The sequence below is a fragment of the Homalodisca vitripennis genome, chromosome X, assembly GCF_021130785.1.
Source record: "Homalodisca vitripennis isolate AUS2020 chromosome X, UT_GWSS_2.1, whole genome shotgun sequence".
In the NCBI taxonomy this organism is placed as follows: domain Eukaryota; kingdom Metazoa; phylum Arthropoda; class Insecta; order Hemiptera; family Cicadellidae; genus Homalodisca; species Homalodisca vitripennis.
The window spans coordinates 20,540,773-20,562,693 of NC_060215.1; the positions used below are offsets into that span (position 1 = coordinate 20,540,773).

Consider the following 21,921-nt stretch of genomic DNA (forward strand, 5'->3'; position numbering starts at 1 on the left):
GCAAGAAGAGCGGAAAACATTTTTTTATAATTTCATGGGAAGTTTTAAGCTGTTAAAGAAGAAATCTGGGGCATCTTATAATCAGGACCAAAAACTGTTGAAGATAAGGATTTGAATTATTTACAGTGCATGCAAGAAAGTATTTCAATAATTTAAAGAAGTATGTTTTAGCTTAAATTAGAAAATATTTTGGAAGCAGTGACTAACGCGCAAAATAATTGTGTTGTATTTTAAGTTACAAAATCGAGTAACAGCAAAAAATTCTCATGCCCTGAAAAAGTACTTTTATGTTGTTTCGTAACTATTGATTAAAACAGTTCAGAATTGTTTTATCATGTTTTGTCGCTAATTAATTTTATTTCTATTTAATTAGACAGATACACAACAATAATATCACTTTTCAATAGTCATCCATTTAGTAATACCAGATTCAACGTCCATAACATAGAAATAAAAAAGGGACACGATGGAGGGTCTGATAGTCATGTTCTTAATTTGCGAAAAATTAATTTCATTTGGAACAAAATTTTATCACAAAACGCTTAATTTTCTTAAGTTATATTTTATGAAAAAAAAAATATAATTTCGTTAAGTGGTAACGCATTGTGCTTATAAATCATAGACGCAATGTAAAAATCCACATTTTTATTTTCAACCATAAAAATTTAGGTGAATTACAAAATTTCCAACATCTCCCAATTTGTCCCTTGTAGAGTGATAAAAGATAAAAAACATTTCTGCTTTCTGTGTTCACGGAAGATTATTTTAAATTGATATGACATTAAATTAAACAAAAGTTCTCATCAATAATTTATGGCACAACCTTAATTTATAAATAATTTTGCGCTTAGAGAAATGCCAAGTTATCGAGCTGCATTTTAATGTTATTCAAGCAATTACAAGTTTGCATCGAAAAAGTTTTGCATGCAAGGCGTTTAAAGTTAGTACAGCGTCATTCTATAATAATACTCTATAACGACGAGATCAGACAAGAGTGATTAGAATAAAGTCAATGCCGCCTTATTTAAAGGCCTCCAACAGTGTAATAGGTGGGAAGTAGGTCAGAGTTAAATAACCAGGGTGGTAGATCATCTGAGAACTTCTTCAACACAATATCATATTTAAACACTTACTTTGGCTTACATTGCTTTCACCTTCAATTAAGTGACCTTGTTTTTGTCTGCAATACTTCCGGTAATGTTTTATTAAAGATAATAATAACGTACAAATGATGATAGGCTATTAAAAGATCTTACAAATTGTTAGTCAGGCACACCAAACACACGTCATCAGTACAATGATGATTATTCAATAGACGAAGCGTGACATGTGGACTCACCCTTTTTCGTGACGAACATGCACGGATGATCGAATAGAAAGTTCCGGAAAGAGTTGCACTCCTGGTCCAATTGAGGTTCCCGACACAAACACGTTGGCTTGAATAGCGGGAACAGCTGTAGAGTCCTGAGGGCGGCTTGGCATTTTGTGACCGTTACAGTCGAACACGAAACTGAAACAAATACTGTTGCATGAGTACGGCTGTGTGTTACACTTGGTTCAGTAGATTATAGCCACTTTGCACTGATGAGAACTCAACTGGTTTGTCGGGAAATGAATGGATTAATTATTAAAATAGGAATCGGATTCCACGAAACGTATTGTGGAGGGCAGAAATTGTGTGTATTGAGAGGTTAAAAATGCCCAATGACGTCCTCAAAGGTCCGAATTTCAGCTTTTAAACCGATCGTCATACCAATAATTTTATCAGCGTTATCCAACTAGGTAAAGACATGGCGAGACATTTGGAGTTCTCAGCGTCCTTATCTTGTTGGCTGACGCTTATAAATGACTGGAAACTAGTTAGTGTTTGGATCTTAAATTTACATCTTATATTTGTGAATCATAATTTAGATATATAAATTATGTCCTGACACGCCTGGACATATTCCAAACAGATTGATATATCAATGTACAACATTCACCATACCTATTAAATTACGTTTTTGGATTTTTTTAGGTTACAAAATGTTAATCCCCCCTTTTCAAAAGTGGGTAAAAGGGGGTAACTTTAAATATATATAATAAAAAAATATACTAAAAGATAGCACGCATGCATTGTGTTGATATGCGCAAGGCATTGGCATTGTCCCTACAGATTATTATTTTTTTGCGTTACTTGCCCATACCTAGAAACGGCGTAGAGGTGTTTTCTTCGTATCATTTTGTGTATATTGAATAGACCTTTTATAAGACATGTTACAAGATAAGGGTTGCAATTTAAAATTTACAGTTACCCTCTTTTATCCCTCTTTTAAGGGGGGTGGGTAAAATGTTTTACATTAAATATCCAAAACCGTAATTTAATAAGTATGGTGACGGTTGTACATTGATATCTTAATCCGTTTGGAATATATATATTGGCGTATAATTTCTTAATTTACACCTTTAGATGTAAGGGGTTGTCTGCCCATAAATTGTGCTAGGTTCGACGTAGAGATGTTTTGTTTATGTCATTTTGTTTCTTTTGAATCTACCTTTCAAATGGCATGTCATAAGATAGGTGTTACAATTTGAAAATTTAAAGTGACCCCCCCTCCACCCCCTTTGGAAAAGGGAAATATGTTTACTCTCCAAAATGTCCCAAAAAGCATTTTAATAGGTAAGTGAAGTTTTTATATCGATATCTCAATCCGTTTGGCATATATCCAGATGTATCAGGACTTAATTTACACCCTGTATAATATACGACATAGATGTAAGCAATACTGTTAATACAAATAAACGAAATAACAATTTTTAACATGTTAACAATTAGGCAGTATTAATGTTGATGCAGTGACATCTCGACGCTATTGAGTAAAGAGCTATTACTGTCAGTTCACGCGTAAACCTCACTTTAGGTGTTTTGGCACATTCAACTTACATATTCTTAAAATTATGTTATGTTAAGTATCAAAAAACCTATAGCAAATTTAACTTTTTGTAATGAAAATATTAATTACTCTGTAACAAATTGTTATTATAAACTGTACATTGCTTTCTCAAGCCAGGCTTCAAATGTACTACCTCGGTTTTGTCTACTTCAGTAAGCATTTCCTAGAAATTTCACTGGCATATTTCCAATGCTTTTTGAGCTAATAGCTAATAGTGTGCACTTTAGCTAATACGTCTAGAGCCTTTGCAAAGCAAAACCGGAAGTGAAACACATTTTATGGCCTTAACTATATTATCAAACAATTTTGGAACTGCTGACAATAGTCATGCTTTTCTAGGTATGTGCTTGATTATTTTGACATATAACTTGTCCCACATCTTTGCCGATAGAATCATCGACTAACAATGCACAAAATGAATCTTTGCACCACCAACTGTCCCGTATCTTTCACAGATAGGACGAGGGACTAAACACTTCACGAATGAGGAGCGTGATTGCAACACCAAATATCACGTATCTTTCACAGATAGGAAGGACTAATACTTCACGAATGATGAGCTTGTTTGCACCACCAAATATCACGTATCTTTCACAGATAGGAAGAAGGACTAACACTTCACGAATGATGAGCTTGTTTGCACCACCAAATATCACGTATCTTTCACAGATAGGAAGAAGGACTAACACTTCACGAATGATGAGCTTGTTTGCACCACCAAATATCACGTATCTTTCACAGATAGGAAGGACTAATACTTCACTGAAAGATGAGCTTGTTTGCACCACCAAATATCACGTATCTTTCACAGATAGGAAGAAGGACTAACACTTCACGAATGATGAGCTTGTTTGCACCACCAAATATCACGTATCTTTCACAGATAGGAAGATGAACTAACACTTTACTGAAAGATGAGCTTGTTTGCATCACCAACTGTCCCGTATCTTTCACAAACAGGAAGAAGGACTAATACTTCACGAATGAGGAGCATGTCTGCACCACCAAATCTCCCGTATCTTTCACAGATAGGAAGAAGGACTAACACTTCACGAATGAGGAGCGTGATTGCACCATCAGGACTGTATAATTGGTCCCTAAATAACCGAGAACGTTTAACATTCGTGGATATAAAATTATATACAGGCTACCTAAAATATTTAACTTCAATTCTTGTCACTTTTGAAATATTGACACAACTATGTTAACGGATATCTAGGTCAACATATTAATTGGGTAACTTAAAATTTGTATTTGAAATAAAGCAAAATTCGTTGATACGTGTTATTATAACATTGTCTATCTTAGTTAAGTATGTAGTTTTTGCATTCGTTATATTCTTGAATTGAATATGCCGGAAGTTAATTAGGCAGCCTACTCTATTTTGCTACATATGTGACACTTAATAATAAGTCTCAAAGAAACGAGAGTTCTGCAAATCATATGAGCTCTGACGAGTTTGAAATCGAACGCGCAGTAAGCTGAGAAGTGATCTGCTGATTAAACATCATCCAACTTCCTCTAATTCCACAAATCGCAAGTGCTTTGTGTGTTTCTATCATGTCGTCACAATAGCGCTTTGCTCTTTATGTAGTATACAATAAGAGGGAATTATTGCTTTACTCCCAATTAACCTTTCTTTGTTACAATTAGCTTACTAATCGCACTTTGATGTGTGGGGTTTCATAATTGAAATGCATAATTTGTCAAAGTGCATATAATACAATAATGTTCTAAAGTGAATTGCATTAAATTATTGGTAATCGACATATACCAAAAATTATCGTTCTAAAAAGTGTTTTATTGAATATCTTGTGTAACAAACGAAAACTTATCCAGATTTTTTAATTACGTCAAAGTATGCTCTTGTAAATTAGCCAAAAGCAGTTGAATGAATTATTTTAGATCTGACTTACATTGGATTCCTTTAGAAATTGACAGTTACGTGCAATAGGTAATTAAGTCCTGTCCATGTATGTGTACGGACTCCAAGCATTTGTCGGCTTGGAGTCTATTGTCTTTCTCTTGTTTCTTCTTTTGTTAAGTATGAAATACCTTGCCACCTAATACAGAGGATAGATTTCAATCCTCGAAATATTGTGTTATACATTTTGTAACATATGACGATAATTAAATAGTATATCTTAAAAATTTAAAACCTATTTACATGCGTTAGTGCGTATCGTTTACCTATGTGCTCGCACCGGTACATTTTTATCGTAATGTTTATACTTTTAAGTATAATCTGTCCGAGTATTGCCCGACTCAGGTGCTGATGACGGCGTACTATGGACTAATCTACCCACACCTCTCCTATGGATTGGTTTTGTGGGGGGATTGCTCAAAAACAAATGTTTCCAGAATCTTCATACTGCAAAAAAGAGCAGTCAGAATCATTATCAAACTGCAAAGGAGAGAGTCGTGTAAGCCAGCATTCAAACCCAGCATACTACCCTGCCTCTACGTATTAGAGACATGCCTTTTCTTCATGTCAAAATGCGAAACAATAAGAGGTAGTAACATACACTCTTACGCAACAAGGGGCAGGGAGAACTACCGAACTGGGAGACACAGAACGGCAGTTCATGAACGTTTACCGTCACAGGCGGGAGTTCAATTCGTCAACAAATTGCCAAATTCAATCAAAAATGCCCCAATGCTCAAAGCATTTAAAAACCCGTCTGAAAACTGCGTTGATTGCAAAAGCATTCTACAGCACAGACGAGTTCATGGCACACCATTGGGAGACCACCGAATTGGAAGACTGATTAGGTGAAAGAGTGGGACAATTCGAATGATTGGGAATGAATAAATGTTGATAATGTATGTCTAAAAGGGATTGAGATGTAAGAATGAGTGGAAAATTTTTAGTTTAAACAAATATAATGATGATTGCCATACAGTGTTATATTGTCTAACGCAATAAAACATTTATTTATTTAAGTACACTCACCGAACTCTGCGCCGCACACCCTCGGGATCGTCTCCAGAATGGGAGAACACGAAGGGTCTTCGAAGCACAACTGTCTAGCCAGCAGACAATTCAGGGTCTCCATTTTGCTCTTCATTGGATGACCTGAAAATACAGACAGACGTTTAGTTTCTACACGAACTACGTCCTTTATTTAATACTAACGTATGAGTATACATAATGTCTTTAGTAGCTGAAGAGATAACTGGTCGAACACTTGCTTAACAATTCCACAATTATCAAGTATTTTTAGTTTGGTAGAGATGAGTTAGTAAAGCATTTGGTTGCAGTGCCAATAAAACAATAGACAATTTACGGTGGTATAAAATATTCAGAAGACAACCGAACCGATGTCAAAAGTTTTTAACCATTACAAAATATTTGTAAACGATATCCTATTTTTATTTACCACTTTTTGTTTGTTATTATTCCACGCTGTTTTTGATCAAACAAACTAAGAATTTCAATTACGACGTATTATGTTTCGTATAAACTAAGATATTCAAAGTTGGAAACTACAAAAAATCGTTAAACGAACCACTCAGTTTGTTTTTTCATTATTTTATTACTTTTTGCACAATATCAAGATCAAACAAGCTATTCAGTCTCATTAACAAATCTACAAGAGAGATCTGCAGTGCTATTGTGAAACGAATATTGGTTTCATTGCACAATATCAAGATCTAACAAGCTATTCAGTCTCATTAACAAAGCTACATGCGAGACGTGCAGCGCTATTTTGAAACGAATATTGGTTTGACTGCACAATATCAAGATCAAACAAGCTGTTCAGTCTCATTAACAAAGCTACATGCGAGACCTGCAGTGCTACTGTGAAACGAATATTGGTTTCATTGCACAATATCAAGATCAAACAAGCTGTTCAGTCTCATTAACAAAGCTACATGCGAGACCTGCAGTGCTACTGTGAAACGAATATTGGTTTCATTGCACAATATCAAGATCAAACAAGCTGTTCAGTCTCATTAACAAAGCTACATGCGAGACCTGCAGTGCTACTGTGAAACGAATATTGGTTTCATTGCACAATATCAAGATCAAACAAGCTGTTCAGTCTCATTAACAAAGCTACATGCGAGACCTGCAGTGCTACTGTGAAACGAATATTGGTTTTATTGCACAATATCAAGATCAAACAAGCTGTTCAGTCTCATTAATAAAGCTACATGCGAGACCTGCAGTGCTACTGTGAAACGAATATTGGTTTCATTGCACAATATCAAGATCAAACAAGCTGTTCAGTCTCATTAACAAAGCTACATGCGAGACCTGCAGTGCTACTGTGAAACGAATATTGGTTTCATTGCACAATATCAAGATCAAACAAGCTGTTCAGTCTCATTAACAAAGCTACATGCGAGACCTGCAGTGCTACTGTGAAACGAATATTGGTTTCATTGCACAATATCAAGATCAAACAAGCTGTTCAGTCTCATTAACAAAGCTACATGCGAGACCTGCAGTGCTACTGTGAAACGAATATTGGTTTTATTGCACAATATCAAGATCAAACAAGCTGTTCAGTCTCATTAACAAAGCTACATGCGAGACCTGCAGTGCTATTGTGAAACGAATATTGGTTTCATTGCACAATATCAAGATCTAACAAGCTATTCAGTCTCATTAACAAAGCTACATGCGAGACGTGCAGCGCTATTTTGAAACGAATATTGGTTTGACTGCACAATATCAAGATCAAACAAGCTGTTCAGTCTCATTAACAAAGCTACAGGCGAGACCTGCAGTGCTACTGTGAAACGAATATTGGTTTCATTGCACAATATCAAGATCAAACAAGCTGTTCAGTCTCATTAACAAAGCTACATGCGAGACCTGCAGTGCTACTGTGAAACGAATATTGGTTTCATTGCACAATATCAAGATCAAACAAGCTGTTCAGTCTCATTAACAAAGCTACATGCGAGACCTGCAGTGCTACTGTGAAACGAATATTGGTTTTATTGCACAATATCAAGATCAAACAAGCTGTTCAGTCTCATTAATAAAGCTACATGCGAGACCTGCAGTGCTACTGTGAAACGAATATTGGTTTCATTGCACAATATCAAGATCAAACAAGCTGTTCAGTCTCATTAACAAAGCTACATGCGAGACCTGCAGTGCTACTGTGAAACGAATATTGGTTTCATTGCACAATATCAAGATCAAACAAGCTGTTCAGTCTCATTAACAAAGCTACATGCGAGACCTGCAGTGCTACTGTGAAACGAATATTGGTTTCATTGCACAATATCAAGATCAAACAAGCTGTTCAGTCTCATTAACAAAGCTACATGCGAGACCTGCAGTGCTACTGTGAAACGAATATTGGTTTCATTGCACAATATCAAGATCAAACAAGCTGTTCAGTCTCATTAACAAAGCTACATGCGAGACCTGCAGTGCTACTGTGAAACGAATATTGGTTTTATTGCACAATATCAAGATCAAACAAGCTGTTCAGTCTCATTAATAAAGCTACATGCGAGACCTGCAGTGCTACTGTGAAACGAATATTGGTTTCATTGCACAATATCAAGATCTAACAAGCTATTCAGTCTCATTAACAAAGCTACATGCGAGACGTGCAGCGCTATTTTGAAACGAATATTGGTTTGACTGCACAATATCAAGATCAAACAAGCTGTTCAGTCTCATTAACAAAGCTACATGCGAGACCTGCAGTGCTACTGTGAAACAAATATTGGTTTTATTGCACAATATCAAGAGCAAACAAGCTATTCAGTCTCATTAACAAAGCTACATGCGAGACCTGCAGTACTATTGTGCAACGAATATTGGTTTCACTGCACTCTACACGCACCAACCAGCTTTTGACGTATTGTATTTCGCTGAATAATGTATACCGATATAACATAATGTGCGAACAAATACACACTTCAAAAAATATTCAGAAAGATGATGAGATATCATTTCTCTTACTCCTAAAACCATAGTTTACGGTGAACTCTAAACACGTTTTGGAATAAAACATACAAATAAAATACACTTTAGATTCGATTTCTATGCTTAGAAACATTTTTAAACCATATTAAAATGTCAGAATGAAGCTATTATTATATAATAGGATTTTGCAAAATTCAAAAGTTATATGTCACAAAAATAGAATATAACGTTTCGAGATTGAAAATCACGCTCTTCCTCAGTAAAAAACCTTAAGACATGAGGACCTGCTCAAAAATGACTATGGCAAATGTTCGATATCCTATTATCCTTTCAAATCTATAAGAAATAAGGAATTTTAAAAACAAATGAATTGTTAACTCCGAGTGTGGCGTGTTGTTTAACTTTCTTGACGTTTGAAGAAAACAATTGACAATAGTTCCCGGGATGACTTGATTCTATTGCTGTAGAAGAATGGCAAATGCCCGTAATCTTTTCAAATACAATTTGATTTTATTGTGGAAAATATTCTCTCGGTATAAATTCGTATTACTAATAAGAAACACAACATTTCCATAGTGTAAATGTACCTCATTAACAGGTTGTACACATCATCGGATTTAATTACATTTCATTTTTTATGGAGGATGACTTGAAAGGATAACACAATTTTTGAAACAATTTGTTTTCTTATTGAATGTTTAAGAGGACAAGATGTTTTGTTGTAATACTTGTTTTCAGCACCGTTGTACGCCATAAGTATTTTTTGTCAATAATATTGTTTCCTGCATAATATAATGTTTTAGAGCTATACGCCAGACAATGAGAGGAAACTCCAATTCTCATAACAGCATGTCTTTGCTTCATTAATAACGGTGGAGAAGGTTTGTAATAATCCCGTTAGACTTTCATCCACCATGAGGGTTAATTTAAGTGAACGCCTTTTAGTGAAACAGTGTCGCGCTTCTCTAAGTTGAATGTGTAAGCAACTCAGGTTCCTCTTACTGGATGTACATTTCGGGTGAAACAAAACCGAGTTTTAACATATGCTATATCTCTTATTGTTTGTGTTTAATTTTCCCCTAATAACATTTATGTCCGCGACTCTGTTTTCGGTTGTAATTGTGACGTGCCAACAAATGCCACGAATATCGACGTTGTTGAATTATTTAAACATTCGAATATGATTAAATCAATCATATTACAAACTACAATGTGCATGTATCACGTTGAAAATAATAAAAATCCGTATTGCACACAAACAAAAAAAAACCGTGACTCGAGCAGCAAGAATGGTGAAATCAATAATTATGTATATTTCCTGGCGAACACGAGCCGCTTATCGCCATCTAGGCGCCGACCCGGGCTGTTTCACTTTAAACCAGCCATTTCTTTTTTGACCCTTGGGCCTCGGCAGCACGCAATATACTGATCTCAAGCCTGCCCCTCCTTCTTCCACTTGTACTCTAACATTAGCCCGGCCTACGTGGCCAAAACGTCGATAGCGATGTAATCGCATTTTGTTTATTTTAATGTTGTCGCAACCTCGGATCGATAGAGCTTTGGTATTTAGCTGAAGAAGTGCACTTTGAGAACGGGTCAGACTGGATAATAAGACAATAACAACAATAACAAGAGGGCACATAGCTACGCTAAAATTTAGCATGCAAATCACATGGAAAATAATTAAAGAAATAGGATTGTAAATGTGGCTTTAAATTTCATTTTTATAATTGTGAATATTTTTAATGTTAAGACCCGGTTGCAGTAAAATGACCTCCAGTTTTTCCCCCACAAGAACAATTTCAACCCTAGTCTAGTTTGAAGCCCTTATTTTTAGTCGTAGAACTATGGGACATATTGTCTCATTTTAAAGATACAATTAATATGCATCCAAACCCTTCATAGGTTTTCAATATTACTATGGGTTATTCATAAAAGAATTATCAGTCTTTGTTGTACCTTGTTGTTTGATTATTCAGAAGGATGTACATTAAACAAAAAAAATACAACAAGCGTATTCATCATATTAAGAACTAGCTATTTCCCGCAGCTTTCGGACACTTTTCGCAAGCTTTGCCCGTGTATGAGCACTTCTGGTTCCAGTGAATTATATTTCCCAACTCCGATATAGACTTTACCTTGTTGCCACGATCAAGAACGATTGTACGTAAATGCGCTTTATTATAAAGTGGTCTAAAACTCGATGTTTAAGTTCAACTACAAATTTGTTTTAAAGACAAATATACATAAAATCCTAGCGCCTTCAAATAGTGTTTGGCTATTGAACAACTGTATCGGAATTGCAGTTTATGATGTGCAGGCGCTTTGTTAACTTTTTTTTATATTTTGCAGCGCCGCCAGGTGGTGAGTTAATCATTGGGCAAAGCACATACACTTTCTACGTGGAAAAATACATATGCAAACACATTTTCATAATGATCGGTCAAATAGTTTCTGAGTTTATAAAGGACATACAGACAAAAATTCAAATATATACAAACAATGAGACCTCTATAAAGATAACTGACTTTCAACTGCTTTGCCGGATTTGGAACTTCTATGGAATAGTTTTTACTTAAAAAGAAAAGTTCTATACAATACATATATGCAAGTTATTTCTAATATTTGATAGCTCTTTCAGTAATTTTTAACAAGGATTTTATTTTCGTGACTATAGGCATTATTTCGAGGCATATTTTTCGCTTGTCGCTATCAGGCAAACTTTCAGCTAGTTCGGAAACTGAAATTACTTTATAATCCCAATAATAGTGATTGTTTGTCTTGGCTGGAATTATTATTTCAATAATTTTAGATTCTTAATTGTCTATAAAATTTGGAGGTGTGTAACGGAATTTCGCCTTGCAAACTAATTAAATTAATATAGTTGTTTACAAATACTTTCATCGCTATATTGTTCAGACTCTGTTAAAAGGGTGAAGCGTAATTCTCTAGAAGTAAATAAAAACGTCACCCAGAACAGCTTGTCAAGGTGATGGATAGCCGGAGATGGATGGGGCCTAATGGATAACCATTGAGAGAGGCCAGTATACTAGTTTAGAGTCGGCGTGAGGTTCGAGTAGCTGTATAGCAATCCAAAAATAGTCTTAAAACATTTCAGGGTTTTATCTGATATAATGTAAATTTAAAACCTGTTTGAATCGAATGTTGAAGAAATTGAATCAAGCGACCAAGTACATTCTAGAAGAGGTTGTTTACGGTTGTATCTCATTCTTACTCTATAAACTCTTCGATACTTACACGTCCTAATGATATTATAAATGCGAAAGTGCCTTTGTTTGTTTTATTTTCACACGTAAACTACTTAACCGATTGTACTGCCATTTTACATGACTACTCTTATGGTCCATGGGATGAATATAGGCCTATTCTTATTTGCAAACTCCCTCTGGGCTACGCCCTACTAGTCTTTAAAGTAGCGAAAAATCCCATTTGGCCTCTGAAGTCATGAAATATCAATTGAAATAGCCCGTCATATTTAATCAAATGTTCTATGTGAACATTGTTTTATTACAGCATAAACATAAGTGTAGTGAATTTAACCACTAATTTTAATTTTTTTAACATTTATAATGAGTAAATTCTGTAAGGATTGACCATTAGTTTGTATGATGTTTTTTATTGAAGCGATTAGGTAAGTGTACTCTACTTTAGAAATCTACCCCGGAAATGCGCTAAAAGATAAGATGGTCAGAATTTGATTCTGAAGACTGCCTTAGAAGCACTCGGCAAGAACTGTTGTAGATGGAAGTTGGCTGGGCTGTGAGTTTGAACTAACATACCAATTGGATCGGTACCAACTAACCAGTAATGAATCGGCGATTAGATAGAACGAACGCATTAAGTTGGTTATCTGCAACTGAGCTGATGGTGTAGAGTTTAATATTCGTACTCTTTGTGTGAATTCAAGTAGCCAAATTTGATTTTGAGGTTTTTTTATTTTCGCGATTGTGTTTATTAGCATAGGTGTGAAGTTTTCTTTGGTTCACAGCTAATTATGTATTAATGCGGTGTGTGCCTAATGGTATTACAGCAAAAATCCCATAATTTGTCGTGGTCAGACTGCCAAAAAATCTTTGTAACCGAACATGTGTGGAGATGAGTAAGGCCGATATTTTATTATTTAGCCAAAGGAGGTTTGGTGTAGAGATGTGCCTCATGTGCAACAAATATACGTCGTAGCGTGAGGATGGAAACCCAGGCTGAAGAAGAAAAACTGAAACTTTAAGAAATTAGATTGAAGCAATAAAAAAAATATTGGATTGGAGTAAAAGAGAATGGTTCAAGAGAAAATTGAAAAAAATACGCAAGCAATAGGAGAACAAACATCTAAACTTACTCTTTATCTGGAGAATTTACCTGGATTCAATAGATTTTTTTCAGTGAAAATCAATATGGTTTTCGACAAGGATTAAGTACAGAACTGGCCCTAGAAAATGTTATGGATAAAGTTTCTGAAGGGATTAATAAGGGGAAAAGTGTTAGTGGTTTATTGTTAGATATTATTCTGTCAATCACATAACCTTACTGAACAAATTGCATGATTGTGGTATAATAGGAATTGTGCTTAAATGGTTTCAAAGTTACCTAACGGAGGGGAAACCGTGTGTAAGAATGTGTCCTTATTAGATTTGGAATAGTTAAATATAGTGTACCTCAAGGTCCTGTATTGGGAGCATTATTATTCCAAATGTATGTGAATGATCTTTGCAATGCAGATTTTAGGGAACGGGTTACATAATTTGCTGATGATACATTACTATGTTACACAGAAAACAAAACATCTGATATAGAGTGCGCTATTAATAAGGATTTAGAAGCTCTGAAATGATGGTTTAATAAGAATAATATGGCCCTGAGTCCTGGTCAAACAAGTTACATGCATTTTTGTTTACGAGGTTATATGACTTTTGAAAATAAAATAATATTCAAATGTCTAAAATGTCTCTCTGATAACACCACAACATGCAATTTAGATGCAAGTATTAGAGCAAGCACAGATTACATATCTGGGAATAACACTCTACAAATAATTGACAAGGAAAAAAATATAGCAAATTTAAGTTCTAGATTGATCAATGTAATAAGACTTTTTACTTTCAAAGAAAAAAATGTAATAGTGAGTTATTGAAAATTCTATACTTTTCACATGCAAGTAGTAGATTGCAGTATAGCATTGTATGTTGGAGGGGGGCTACTTATGTTTCAAGTTTAAAACCTTTAATTACAATTCAAAAACACTTTATAAGAATTATATCGAAACGTAGTATTAGAGACCCATCACGTCGTTTATTTAATCAATTAAAAATATCCCCGTTGAGATATTTATATGTGTAAAAAGTGCTAAATGTATTTTATTATAGAAGTGGGAATTTTGATCTAGGTGAGAAATACAGATTAAAATTAGGAAATGCTGATAATGTATTTGTTCCAAAACCTGAAAAACTTATTTTACCAAAACCTATTCATTTTTGGCATCTAGACTATTTATATACCTGCCTTATGCTATAAGGAACTCGAGTAAAAAACAGAATTTCTTTTTGAATTGAGAGTTTGACTTTAATTTGGAATATTTAAATTTACATGTAAGTATTACATAAATTATTATTATTTTATTTTTTTGCATCCTTTCTTTCTTATTTTTTTTAATTATGTTATTTAATTTAAAATGTTTGTGCTATTACATATGCACGTATTAATATTGCTTTTTTGGCCTGAAAATGTTCAGTGCTTTTAAGTATAAAAATGCAGATGTATGTATGCGTGTTGTCTGAGACTGTGTATATGAATATCTATGTATGTATAGGGTGACAATTAAGTCTGGAACCTCTTTTTTAATTTTTTAACCACAATAGAAAGAAATACCAAAGTTCACACGTGCTTACTGGCGATAGTAACGCACACATATGCCCAATTACCGACCAGATAATCCATTTGGGGGACGGTCCACAAGGAGTCAGAAAAACTTCTTAAATAGCAGCATAGGTCAAGTTTGATATCAAATTAAAGGTCTTACTTAGAAGAGTACAATGCCGCAAATCGGACTTCAAAAGGTGGATTCATTCAGTAGTTATAGCTATTTGAATTTTAAAACAATTGAACTATGTAAATTATTAAGTATTATTATTATTAAGTATTATTATATTAAGTAAACACCAATTTTTAAGTACCTGTGATCAAAGTAAGTGTTCAAAATGTTCCCCTCCCATCATCTCACAATGTAATAATCGAAGCCAGGAATCAATAATTATTACCAATAACACAACTACTGTTAGAATGTGAAAGTGGCAGATTGAGTCATATACAGCATCCACAGAAACTTAACGTTTGGGCAGGTATTATAGGAAATCAAATTATGGGCCCATTATTTATCAATGGTAATTTAAATGGTGACTCGTATCTAGCAATGCTCCAAAATGAGATAATTCCTGCACTACAAGCTGCTCTTGGTCGACAATTTCAAAGAATTTATTTCCAACAAGATGGCGCGCCACCACACTTTGCTCTCCTTGTTAGAGAATACTTGGATACAAAATTCCTTCACAGATAGATTGGAAGACGTGGTGCAGTAGAGTGGCCTGCTCGTTCCCCTGATTTATCTCCGCTGGATTGTTTTCTTTGGGGATACCTCAAAGATAAAGTTTATCGTACTAAGCCTCGAGATTTGGCGCATCTAAGAAATCTCATAGTCCAAGAAGCCCAAGATATTCCTCGTGACTACCTTCAAAATGCAGTGGATGGCTTTTACAGCCGCCTAGGACATTGTGAGATGATGCGAGGGGAACATTTTGAACACTTACTTTGATCACAGGTACTTAAAAATTGGTGTTTACTTGTAATACTTAATAATTTACATAGTTCAATTGTTTTAAAATTCAAATAGCTATAACTACTGAATGAATCCACCTTTTGAAGTCCGATTTGCGGCATTGTACTCTTCTAAGTAAGACCTTTAATTTGATATCAAACTTGACCTATGCTGCTATTTAAGAATTTTGTCTGACTCCTTGTGGACCGTCCCCCAAATGGATTATCTGGTCGGTAATTGGGCAGATGTGTGCGTTACTATCACCAGTAAGCACGTGTGAACTTTGGTATTTCTTTCTATTGTGGTTCAAAAATTAAAAAAGAGGTTCCAGACTTAATTGTCACCCTGTATAAAAGCCTATGTGTTTATCTTTATTACTGTAGTACAACTTTGACCATTATATTTAGTTTTTTGTAAAGTTTATATAAATATTTCTATTTAGAACGTAAGAATAGGAAGTCCATCAAGAAAGTGCAATAGTAAAACCGATCTAAAATAGTAATTTAAATTCAAGGATGGGATCTCATTACAAGCTCTGCTTTGGAGGCCCTGTATTTTTCTTAAAGAAAGCTATTAAAATATTATAGTATGAATACTAATATTGTTTATATTTTATTATAATATAATATGTTATATTTTAAATATTATTATATGGGTTTTATCTTAAGGTCAGACTGAGCACGAGAAAGGTTTTGTTATACGTTATTTTGTTTTCAACATCTTTGGTTTTGTACTTTGTTCAACTTGAAAAGAATTCGTTTGACTGTCAAAGAAGACCAAAATCAGATGTATTACTTCTTTAAGAAATAAATTTCCTTCTTTATTTCTAATTCCAGCTGTAAAGGTTCTAAAATATTAAAAATCAACTATAAAACAAACAAAGAAAATATTAAGAACAAAGTAAGTGGCCATAAATATACACTTTTTGAGGTATTTTCTTGATCATGACAACAAGGTAAATCCAACAGTGGCGTCGGAAATATAATTCACCTGAAACAGCATTGGTTCATACACGTGCAACTACTTGTAAATTAGCGGGTAACTGCTAGCAGCACGGGTGTAAAGACAAAATAGTCGTAACTTTTACTATAGATTTAAAGACTGTTATAAAATCCGTCTTAGTTATATTTTGACATAAGTAAGTTTCTTGGATCTGTGTATGTATAAATATATTTCCTTGACGGAAAAAAGACAAAATCGACGATGTGACGAGAGACACTGAGATTCATTGTAACGGTCGTACTCTGTAATATATTTTTTGATCGAAGGAAGAAGGAAAACTCAACATTGGCGTCTAAAATATAATTTACTCAACCAGAAATGATCATACAGGTGCAAATCTACAAAATTGCATGTGAAACCGCGGGTCAACTGCTAGTGTTCATAAAGTATTATGATATTTGAAATACATAAATTTAACTTAAAACCGGATTAGTTGTTTGATAAAAACATTATGTTTCAAGCAGTTATTGGCCTACCAACTGACCTACCGAACAAATAGCAGCAGTGGTAGTATACTCGGATATAATACTACAATGTTGTTTGGCAGCCTTGGCAAACATGCGCAGCAGGCCCCTGACACTTGGCATGTTACCAAGCACTGCAAATCGCAAGGACCGTAGTCAGAGTCCTTCATCTATTAACAATTTCTTGTTCGCTTCCTCAGATAGAAATGTATAAATCATGTTTGATTGAGAACTCCTCACTAATCGCTCACATACATACATACATATTTATTATATAGCTTTAAAAGTAATGTTTGAAGTTGATATCAATAGTTTGATAAAACAAAGATAGGTACGAAGATAATTCGTAATTTTCCAAAATGTTCACTTCTTCCTAAACTGGAAGAACTATGGACTTTTTTTAAATACGTTATATAGTAGCATATTTAACTGAACTTATAATATAAGCGACTATGTTATGTAAACTCCGACCACTGTCTAACGTCATATTTCTAATTTAAACTGATCTTAGGTTTTGAGGAATTCTAGAATTTGGCGATGTAAAGCAAATATATATATATATATATATATAAATATATATATATATATATATATATATATATATATATATATATATATATTTTACAGGGTTATTTCATGGAACCCAAATACACATATCTTATTACTACATACCGCAAAAAGATTTGTAAAATATGTAAGTACCTGATCATTACGCTAATTTAAACTATTTTATGAAGGCATAAAACATACAACTATTACACTTCCATGTTTTGTATTTTATTTTCTGAACTGTAATTACTGTCTCGTAATTCGCGTGATGACATAATTACAACCAGGGGCGGATCGAATCGTAATTTTCAGAGGAAGATTTTGACAGGAAATTTTACATTTTTATGCAACAAGAAAATAGATGTTCAGAAGGAGTTTACTCATATTCAAAGTGTAGTTCATGAAATCAGGCTAATTTATTTTTGTATGGTTATAATACAATAGTGATAAAGTTTTTTTCCATAAAAACACAAATTGATTAGTTTACCTTTGTGAATAAAATAATGGTACACGTTGAAATAATGGTTCTGTTAACGCTTATGCTCAAAACGTTAACAAATTTGTATTTTTATCCATATTACGAACTAAATTTTTTCGAAACTTTACCATGAATCTATATATGGATGATTTAATCCAAATAGGACCGCTAAGTCGATGTAAGGAGTTCGTTTTGAGCTTCTTCATCGCCGAATTTTTTTCTCTTAAGATGAACATGACTCCGGATTTCAATAATCAACTCTGTGACAGTGACAGCTGATTCCAGACGGTACTCTAAGAAGAAGGTAATCTGTGAAGAAGCTAAACTCAACATTCACATGATCGTCTTTATTGTAACAAAATTTACGTTTTCATCAATGTATTATAGAAACATTAAGTATTAAGTAAAGATGTCTTATTTTACCAGGCGAAGTTAGGACTAAGAAGCCCTCTCTAACACTTAACCTGGGGACCAACAGCTTAAAGGTGACTTCCGAACTACCACCAATGGCGATAATCTTGCGATAACCGTTGTACCCGCTACACTACACCATCGGCAAAACACAACATATGTTCTATCATCGCAACTTCCAACAGCCACACGATACGACAGCACCAGATATACGATGGAATGCATGTCGTAAATGAATGTTTTGGACGAATATAAATTTAGCCAATTATGATTCCATAAACTCTTTAGATTTGGGAGGAATCTGTACCTGTTTGGTGCGAAATTGTACCAGACACTATAAATAGTTTTATAAACGTTTTCAAATTCGTAACAGTGGAGATGTCATAAATGTACTCCCAGTAGCCGAGGTGACATTACATTTGTCACGCCCCTCGGATACCGCGTCTACACACTTTTTTTATTTTGTACCACGGAACGATTGTTGCGTACACTGAATATCGTAACATAACTGAGAGGTGATTTAATTGTGTATATTTTGTCTTGCGTAACCTCCATTTGAAAACATATTCATTGTATCAGAATAATCATAAAGTTAATGAAGATAAGCACTTTTCCTCATTTTGTAAAGAACCGTTATTGTTGCAACGGTAAATAAACCAGTACATTTTTATGATTATGCAGGAAAAAAATTCGAAATAGTTTTTTTTTCAATATAAATATTTCTACAGCAGCCTCGTCACCAAATTTATGAACGATTTGTGATTGAAACAATACCAAAACGACTATCGGAATAACGGAATTCGTTATCACTTCTGATAACAATCACACATGAAGTGTTCAATCACATATGAAGCTGCTTTAGTGAGCCCAAACGTACCAATTCCACACATTGCTGTGTAACTCCGCGCGCCATCGATTGAGAACAAAATAACAAAAAGTTGTTCCCATTAGTACCGCCCCGTTTAGTAACAATCGTTTGAGCTGGTAACGGAAAGTACCGGTTGAAAACAACCGATTCATTCACCTGTTAGAAAAAACCGACTCAATCGGTTTGAGCTTTTCTGTCGGTTGGTTTTTTTCAATCGATTGTTTTGCTCAAAATAAGTGAAATTAGTAGGATAGTTTAAATCGGTTAATTTAGTTCCATCAGTTGTTTTCATTCAGTGGTTAAGTGAGTGAATCCAGTCAACTGTATTTAGACGGTGTTTTGCAAAATTAGGTTAATATTGTTCCTTAAGTTGCTTTATTAAATGAATGAATTGGCAGTCATATCACGGGCTTTGTACCATAAATAAATATAGATTGATTATGTCACAGAGTGTGTATTATTTAACATATTGTAATGGAGCATTCTGTTGGGCCTTATACGTTTGTGGTAATCACGTCTTTAATGGGGGTTAGGTTTTTTACGTTTTACGTTGTACTTGAAAATAAGAAATATATTGATAGATTCTTGTTTATTAACTACTCTGTGTAGTTAAAATAAGTGTATTTCATTTAATACAGTTAAGTGTAAATTTGATCTCAATTTCTAGTAAATATCTACGTTTAACAATATTTTCTAATGCAAGATTATATTGATTTGGTATTTGCATTTTAGTATTCAAGTCATCACCTTTGTGATGATCTTGAACGAGTTCAGCGTCGTTTTCATCCGTTTGGTGGGTGTCAGAAATGGATACCAATACCAACAAGTACCAATTGATGATATGTACGCCAGACTTAAACTGGAACATCTTGATACTCGCAGGACTGTAGCCGACTTAGTGGTTCTCCATAAGTTGGTGAACGGTGAGATGGTTTGCCCGGACGTCCTTCAACTCCTCAATTTCAAGACACCATCCAGCACTCGTTCCAATGACCTCTTCATCAGGCAACACTATGGCACAAACTATGCAGCAAACAGCACGGTGGCTCGCCTGCAGAGGGCCGGCAACAACCTGCCTATAACTGTCGACCTGTTCCATGATGGCGTGAGATCATTGAAGTGGAAAGTGAAAGGTGCAGTGCTGCCAACGTAAATGCCTCCACTTAATGTCTATGTTTGTTCATTTTCTCGGTTTATTGTATGTCATAGTTTGTCTATTTACCATTGTTATTTTTACTGTCTGCTGTTTTGAAACACTGTTACGAATATCCCTGTTATATTATTTTATAGTTTATTATGTTTTTTCTGTTGTTACTGTTATTAAGTTATTTCTGTTATTATGTTATTTCTATTGTTATAGTTTATTTATTGTTGCGTTCTTTCATTATGGTATTGTTATAGTTTTTAAAACATTTAAATACGTTTTTATTCTAGCATATATCATGCCTTGCATTGGAGTATTATGTAATATTTCCTTTCAGTCATTCACATGTTTTTGTTGAGGTAATTTTTTGGTTTAGGTTAAGTTGTAATTATTGATCTTGAATTATGGATCTTGAATGTAAAAATGGAGTATGTCCGTTGGAAATAAATAAATAAATAATAAATAAATAAATCACAATAGTATGTATATTTAACTTAATATAACTTTAACGCAAAAATTCCTTGATTTTAATAAAAAAAATTCGATTTAGAAAATGAAACGGTTATTCAGGTACTTGAAACCAGATCTCCTTCTCGATACACTCATTCGACGCCAGCATAAATCCCAATTCCATGAAGATTCGCGTTTTAACTTCGCTTGCAGAAACCTCGATGTCAGAATTGATTTATAACACAAATTTTCGTTAATAACCTTCATATCAGTGTTACAGAGTTCGTGGCCCCACTGTATTCACATCATTCACGCAACTGAATTCATGAATTCAATATTTCACTGAAATAGCTTTGAAAACAAAGGGTAAACAACGCAACATTTTGCTTCAGATATAAGCATTCTCATGCCTTTGTGGTAATCATCCCTTTAAGGGTAATACGATTCTTACGTTTTAAGATGTACTTGAAAATAAGAAACATATTGATAAATTATTCTATTAGAAAGTTACCTGAGGCATAAACTAATTGTGTCACCTTTCAATATTCAGTTCTATAGAATATTTTTATTTTAAATTGTCTAATCCATCCTAACTTATCGTATCAAGGAAGGAATTAAATAAGGTGTATGTTACAGAAAACGGTGTCTATGGGCTTAAAAAAGGAGTTTAAAAATCGTAGAAAATGAAAAATATACAGGCATTCTTATACAGATACATTACTAGCGGTTTTCCTCCTTTCTTACTTCTATGTTTATAAATTACCAATTACTGTTGATCAAAATGTGCTTAGATTTCTACCAGGAACACACCAACATAAAACCAAAGGACTTTCAATCTCAAATAAGAGAATAACATTATTTCAACTTCTCCTGCAACAAGTTGTTTGCTATACATCA

General features: G+C 34.2%; 1 protein-coding gene across 1 annotated transcript in view; it reads right to left on the reverse strand.

Moving 5' to 3' along the window:
* Positions 1 to 21,921, reverse strand: part of LOC124368754 — a 107,067-nt gene that overhangs the window by 18,508 nt on the left and 66,638 nt on the right. The window contains exons 2-3 of the mRNA XM_046826101.1: positions 5,887 to 6,009; positions 1,340 to 1,510 (exon numbers count right to left, since the gene is read on the reverse strand). Coding sequence (XP_046682057.1) covers positions 1,340 to 1,510; positions 5,887 to 6,009 — 294 coding nt within the window. The remainder of the gene's footprint in view (positions 1 to 1,339; positions 1,511 to 5,886; positions 6,010 to 21,921) is intronic.